Source organism: Halichoerus grypus, chromosome 11 (assembly GCF_964656455.1).
Source record: "Halichoerus grypus chromosome 11, mHalGry1.hap1.1, whole genome shotgun sequence".
Taxonomy (NCBI): Eukaryota; Metazoa; Chordata; class Mammalia; order Carnivora; family Phocidae; genus Halichoerus; species Halichoerus grypus.
This window is the reverse complement of record NC_135722.1, coordinates 46,263,264-46,270,779: the sequence shown is the minus strand read 5'-3', so window position 1 is coordinate 46,270,779 and position 7,516 is coordinate 46,263,264. Positions and strand designations below refer to the sequence as shown.

At 47.0% G+C, this 7,516-nt stretch overlaps 1 protein-coding gene across 2 annotated transcripts in view; it reads left to right on the top strand.

Annotated features, from left to right (window-relative positions):
- Window positions 1-4,648: 4,648 nt before the first annotated feature.
- SWAP70 (switching B cell complex subunit SWAP70) overlaps window positions 4,649-7,516 on the top strand; it is a 78,206-nt gene continuing 75,338 nt past the window's right edge. For both annotated transcript variants that reach the window (XM_036068779.2, XM_036068769.2), the window contains exon 1: window positions 4,649-4,834. In XM_036068779.2, coding sequence (XP_035924672.1) covers window positions 4,736-4,834 — 99 coding nt within the window. In that variant the 5' untranslated portion in view covers window positions 4,649-4,735. The remainder of the gene's footprint in view (window positions 4,835-7,516) is intronic.

Here is a 7,516-nt window from a genome sequence, read left to right as displayed (position 1 = left end):
TTTTCTTTCTTTTTTTTTTTGGTGCAAAATGGTGATTTATTAAAGCACGGGTACAGGACCTGTGGGCAGAAAGAGCTGCTGCACAGGGGTTTTGAGGGGCAGTTGATTATATACTATGGGGTTGGGGGAGGTAAGGAACAAGGGAGGTTTTCAAAAGAACTTTCACATGAAGAGGACCTACAAGATACCGGAGGCCTTGCCATTGTCAACTCAAGATTTTCATGCATTCATTGGGTCAGTAGATCTGGCTTTGGTCTCAGTAGAAGATCATTAAATCAGGATATTCCACAGAACACTGGGCTCAGCCTAAACTCCAGCTACTTTTGTCTGAGAAGGCTTTAAGAATTAGCCCTGTCACATGGTTCTTATCATTAAAAGATCAAATTTTGCTGCTTTTGCACCTTGAGCAAACCACCCAACCCTAAAGCCTCAGAGGTTTTTGTCCTCGTTGGCATCAGAACTCTATTATTATTCTCCTTCTCGTTCGTCACTATTGCCCCTCCCACTTGGATGGGCTTTAGTGATTATGGGTGCTTTCACAGATGGTATCTTACTTGTTCCTCACAATAACGCACCCCTGTGAGGCAGAGAGGGCTATTGTTTTTCCCAGTTGGGGGAACTGCAATTTCACCTGGCTCTGAGGATGTGGAGCGGGCCTGACTCCCTGGAGTGCTACTTAAATTCTGGGACCGATTTATGAAATTTCCCATGGAACCAGAAGCCTCCCCTTGTCCCCAGGAAAGCTGTGGTATGGCAGTAATGGAGATGCTATCGGCCGCCGAGAGGCCAGGGGCTGGACACCACTCCCACATCTGCAACTTCAGGCACAGCTGTTCAGCATTTTTGCTTCTTGCGGCCAGATTGTGCCACTGATTCCGGGGTATTTCAGACCCTGGGGAAGATAAGAGCTCTACAGACCTCACCAACAGGCCTGGCGCTCCTCGCTTATTTGGCCTCAGATGCCAACCTCTCTAATTTCTTCTTTTTTTTTTTTTTAAAGATTTTATTTATTTATTTGAGAGAGAGAGAGACAGCGAGAGAGGGAACACAAGCAGGGGGAGTGGGAGAGGGAGAAGCAGGCTTCCCGCTGAGCAGGGAGCCCGATGCAGGGCTCGATCCCAGGGCCCCGGGATCCTGACCTGAGCCGAAGGCAGACGCTTAACGACTGAGCCACCCAGGCGCCCCAACCTCTCTAATTTCTTCTCACATCTCTGCTCTTGCCGTTCTTCATACTCCACACTGGCCTTCGCTTGAGTTTCTTGACTAAACCATACTTTGTCTAGGCTGTTTTTTGTCTGGAAGTTTCTTCTCTCACTTTTGCCCACTTAGCTACAACTCATCCTTCAGAACTGAGCCTCACTGTCACTCCTCATTTGCAGCTTTCCCTGTTCCTGAGAGAGCAGCATATTCACCTGTACACACTCATATCAACCCATACTTTTCCTTTGTAGCACTTAGCAGAAAAACACAGAGTGGTCTGGAATGCCGTCCAAGGGGACGGAATACCATTTGTTTGTAACACTTAGAAGCCACAAGTATTAGCCATAATTAAGCTAGTCCTGAATAAAAGAGCAAAGTCTATCCAGCCAAAACTACTTGAAAAGTTTTCAAATCCTTTATCTATACCCTTCAAACCCTATGGAGCTCTGTAATCAGTCTTCCATGACACCTGTTAGAATCCCCCTTTTCCCACCCAATGCCTTCACATACTAAAGCTGCTTTTCCTTTCTTCTCAACAACTATCCCCCCCCGCCCCCCAACCCCACCACCTCAACTTTTGCACTGTGGTCTTCTTTCCCTCTTCCTTTCTTCCTAATTCTCCATGACAAAAAACAGCTTAAGAACTAGTCTGGGAAGGTAGGACTCTTCTGGAAGGTAGGGGAGGGGAAGAATGAGTAGGCCAGACCAGAATCTTCTTTGGTGGGCAGGGGAAGGAAACATTATCTTGGGAACATTATCTTTTCACTGTTGTTCAGTTATCTAATGCTACATAACAAACCACTCAAAACTTAGTGGCATGAAACAACTACCATTTCATTATGCTCATGATTCAGTGGGTCAGAAGTTTGGCAAGGACACAGAAGGGATGGTTCTTCTTTGCTTCCCAATGTCTGGGGCCTCAGCTGAGTTGGCTCAAAAATGGCTGGAGAGGGCGCCTGGGTGGCTCAGTTGGTTAAGCGACTGCCTTCGGCTCAGGTCATGATCCTGGAGTCCCTGGATCAAGTCCCGCATCGGGCTCCCTGCTGAGCAGGGAGTCTGCTTCGCCCTCTGACCCTCCCCCCTCTCATGTGCTCTCTCTCTCTCAAATAAATAAATAAAATCTTTAAAAAAAAATGGCTGGAGATGGTAGGGACAGCTTGACTGGGGTCATATGTCTGGGATTTGAGTTCTTTTCCATGCAGTGTCTGCTGGGACTAGAATGTCTAAGATGGTTCCTTCATTTATATATCTAATGTCTAGGCTGTAGGTTTGAAACTGGAATGTGGCCAGCATTGTTTTCTCTCTTCATGTGGCTTTTCCCTGTGACCTCAGCTTCTCACAGCATGGCATTAAGTTTCCAAGAGGGAGCATTCCAAGAGTAAGAATTCCAAGAAATCCAGGTGAAAGCTGAAAGGCTTTTTGTGATCTGGTTCAGAAGTCCCAAGCTGTTACTTCTGCCACATTCTGTTGGTCAAACAAGCCACTCAGTTCAGCTCATATCCTAGGGGAGGGGAATTAGATTTACCTCTTAATCTTTAGATCAGTATGGATCCACAGAGAGGAACAGAGTTAATTTCTGCCATCTTGGAGACCATCCACCATAGTCCTTACCTCATCCCAGCCACTACAATTCATGTCCCCTTTCACGGAATTGCCTTGAAGTTCAGGATTTCATCAAAGTCAGGTCCAGGTATATGAGGCTCCCTGATTGGAGCTCCTCTTCATCTGAGGAACTGTGAATTAAAGAGACAAGTTATGTGTCCCATCCCTGCCACTGAAAAATATGAGATGACATCATTCTGCTTTAAAATTTGTTTGGATTATGAGAATTGGTATTGTGGGAGAAATGGGAATTTGGAAGTTCAGAATGTCCTAGTCATGTGATTATATATATATATAAAAGCTTTGAAATACCTGTTTGGTGCTAACAGATACTGAGAGAACCATCTAGTAGTTAAGCTGAACCCTGAGAATTAGGAGGGTTTCTTTTTTGTCACTGCCCAGGGAAAGCTGAGTTGGCATTCAGAAATTAAAGGTTGAATCATGTGTTTTTCCTGACTGGCAGATTTGGACTGGAGTTGGGGAAGATAAATGAGAGAAATGATACTGGCATGTCAAGATAAGTCCTGACAAATGGTGATAAAGTAGGGTAGGGCCTTAAGGGCCCTCACAGTGAGGGACGAGCAGTCCCTCTGCTTCTGCCCCTTCCCTTCACCTAGGCTATTCTTTCCTCTGGCCCACCAAGTTCCCTTTGGTCTACAGCTCATTGAGCAGTTCCTTCCTTTTCTGCTTTTTCCCAATCCCCCTTCCTTATGATGATCTTTTCCTTTTTTATAAGGTACATATGTGTGTACTTAGGAACGTAAAAGAAGAAAGCAAAACCAAACTTGATCTGAGAATGATCTCCTTTTCAAAACTCTTGGTATTTGTTCTTCTCTCGATATTGTCCAGATTTAGTCTTGGATTGGAGAGGCAAGGCACTAACTGTGCCTGGTGACTTCATCAGATTGGAGTCAGCCAGCAGTCCTTATTATCCTATGATGTGAACACTAGAAGAACCCCTTCAGAACATCTGGTGCAACATGTTCATTTGTATGTGGAGAATTTGAAGCCCAAAGAGCTCAGGTGACCACTGTTAACAGATATTAATTAAACATCTACGATGAAGAGGACGCTCTTATAGGCTTGGATGTGTTCTTTTAAATGGTCCATCCATTCTGACTAGTAAAATAGGTGGAGTGATTTGCTGATTCTCTCATAACTCCTATTGTGTAAGCACAGAAATACCAGGAACGGCACAATAACCGGAGTCAAACTGTTCCTAAGTTGTGAACTGACCCTCAACAGCTGAAGGTTGGGAAGAAAACGTTGCCTGACTCTGTGGCTTCTAAACCAACCTTAAACCTCGTCTCTGTGCCCCCACACCCACGACATAGTAGGCATCAAGAAACGTTTGAAAAATTAATATAAACCTTCCCTCAGAAGCCCTTCCCTGCCTCCCCTCCCCCTCCACATCCTCTCCGGCTAGGAACTGCGCTAGCATTGGAGGCCCGGCTCGGGGACTTTTCCGGCTCGTTAGTTCTCCTCCAGACAGTGGTGCGTCCTCGGGACAGATGCGGGGCTCCTTTTTTTTCACTGCGGGGCGCGGGCTGGAGGCTGCTCACCCCGACTCTCATATTTTTCCCCGGAATTGGGGTCTTGTTTGGTGGGCACGTAAGCACTAAAGGTGGCCCGACGCGGTCTGGGGAACACGAGGGACCTGCGGGGTACTTCTCAGCGTCCAAGCCGGGAGGGAAGGCCCGTGGAGGCAGCTAGCCCCGTCCACTCCCGAGTCCACCCCGCGCTCCCACGCCAGCGCTCCCACGCCAGCGCCCCCGGCTCGGGGCCGGAGCCTCGGGGGCGGGGCCTGGAGGGCGGGGCCTGCCACGGTCAGGTGACTGAAGGGCGGGCGGCTGTGGCGGCGGTGGCGGAGAGCGTCAGACTCGCCTTAGAGTCGGCGAGGCGGGCTGGCAGTCTGGGTAGCCACGCCGCGGCCATGGGGGGCTTGAAGGACGAGCTACTCAAGGCCATCTGGCACGCCTTCACCGCACTCGACCTGGACCACAGCGGCAAGGTCTCTAAATCCCAGCTCAAGGTGGGCCCCCCCCCCCCCCGTCCCCAACCCAGGCCCTCCCCGGCGCGCGCACCACCACCCCCGGGTGGTGGAAGCCGGCCCCGGTGGGCGGTGACCCCAGGGAGGGGTGAGTAGGAATGCGGCGGGACGGCCTGCTCTGCGCAGAGGGGCCAGTGACCGGGATTTGGCGGTTCTGCCTCCTTCTTGCCTTCGGGCAGTGCCCTCGGGCGGGTAGTTAGCCCCCTCAGGGCTCCCTGAGCGGTGGGGGGGGGGGTTAGGTGGGGATGGGGTCTGAGGGGCGAGGCGGGCTCCTGTCGGCGAGGTGGGGGGGGGCGCCCAGAAAGTCTCAGACTCGGAGAGAGCTATGGGAAGCTCCCTTAGACAGAATACCCAGATTACCGCTCTACTCTGGAAGAGGAAGGGACTTACCCAAGATCACTGGGCAGAACCTTCTGTAGAGGGCACGCTCCACATCCAGGCAGCCCTCAAAACGGCCAGCTGCACCTGAGGCAGTCTGGCTGTTCAGAGGAGCGAGAAGTGCCCAGAGCCGGGTCTCCAGCGGCTTCCTCCTTTGGGGGCTTTGGTGGTGGGGGACGCTTTCTGACTTGTGAGAAAGACCTCCCCGCCTAGGGGCTTTAGGTCAGTCATGGGTGTGCTGCGTCCCGCAGGGACCTTAGTTCCGGGTGAGGAGCCCTGATCTTTCTGGCAGAGTCTTTATTGTGACTGCCAAAGACCCCATCTTTGAGAGTATAGGGTATAAATAAAGGAATGCTTGTAAATTGAGTAACCCCAAGCAGGGAAAGTGGCGTTTAGCCAGGAGAAATTGGCAGCTTCTTCAAAGTGTAAAATATAGAAATAGACAAGAAGAGCCATTCACAGGCATTTCTAATATCCACATTTTGGATCTGAATGTCTGGTTTTCTCAGCCTCTTTTTGGGAATGAATTTCTGAAGATTGGATTTGCTTTGTTTATTTTGTGCAGTAATCAGGAGGTTTTTATGAGTAGTGGTTTTTATGCCAGTAGGATTTAGCATTTGTTCTCCTTTCATCTTCCTTTCACACTCCTCTCTTCTTCTCATTCATAAAATCATAGTCTGGAAGGGTTCACAGAGATCATTCTCTTAATCTTTATTTTACTTTTAAATTACAGTAAAATTGACTTTTTTGGTGTACAGTTCCATGAGTTTTAACAAATGTACAAATTTATATAACTACCAAAATCAGGTTTCCATCCATTCTGTCATCCCAGGAAGCTTCATATTGCCCTTGCACCTCCAGCTGGGGTCAACCAGTGGTCTGCTCTCTTCTTAATTGCTATAGTTTTGTCTTTTCCACAGTGTCATGTAAATGAAGTCATTTGGTATGTAACCTTTTGACACTGGCTTCTTTTTTAGAGACCCATCCATGTTATTGTGAGTATGTATTAATAATTCTTTTTTATTAAGTAATCCATTGTATGGTTTGTATGTATCCCATGTAATGGGATAACTGAAGTTAATCTATTCACCCTTGAACATTTGTGTTATTTCCCCTTTTTGGTGATTGTGAATAGAGCTGTGTTTTACTTTTTTTTTTTTTTTTAAGATTTTATTTGAGAGTGAGAGAGAGTGTGCACAAGCAGGGGGGAGCGGCAGGTAGAGGGAGAAGCAGGCTCCCTGCTGAGCAAGGAGCCTAATGTGAGACTTGATCCCAGGACCCTGGGATCATGACCTGAGCTGAAGGCAGATGCTTAACCAACAGAGCCACCCAGGCACCCTTACTGTTTTTACTTTTAATTTACCTACACCAATATTTAAAGTGGATTTCTTGTAAATAGCATGTAGTTGGGTCTTGTTCTTTAATCCATTCTGACAGTCTCTATTTTTAATTGTGTTTAGGCCATTTACATTTAATGTAATTATTGATATGGTTAGATTTAAGGTTACTAATTTTACTGTTTGGTTTCTGTTTTCCAATTTTTTGTTCCACTGTTTCTCCTTTCCTTCCTTCTTTTAGATTATTTGAATATACTTTAGTATTTCATTTTAATACTGAGTTTTTTTTTTTTAAGATTTTATTCGTTTATTTGACACAGAGAGAGGGAGAGAGAGTGAGCACAAGCAGGGGGAGCTGCAGGGAGAGGGAGAAGCAGGCTCCCCGCTGAGCAGGGATCCTGATGTGGGGCTTGATCCTAGGACCCCGGGACCATGACCTGAGTAGAAGGCAGATGCTTAACCGACTGAGCCACCCAGGCGCCTCAATAATGAGTTTTTTGACTATATTTCTTTGTATAGTTTTCTTAATGGCTGCTCTAGAGATTATAATACATACCTAACTTTTCAGTTTACTTAGAATTAATATTTTACCACTTTAAGAGGAATGTGGAAACCTTATCACCATTTAAGTCCTTTTAACCTCCCTGCTTTATAATTGTCATATTTATTAATTTACACACATTGAAAACCTTATCAGACAATGTTAAAATTTTTTTGCTTTCAACCACCATTTTTATTTTAAAGATCTCTTAATAGTTTTTTCTCCCCAGATAACTCTTTAACTTTTTTAAAAAAGATTTTATTTATTTATTTGAGAGAGAGAGAGAGTACGCACAAGCGGGGGGAGCTGCAGGCAGAGGGAAAAGGAAAAGCAGACTCCCCACTGAGCAGGGAGCCCAAAGTGGGGCTCAGTCCCAGGACCTTGGGATCATGACCTGAGCCTGAGCCA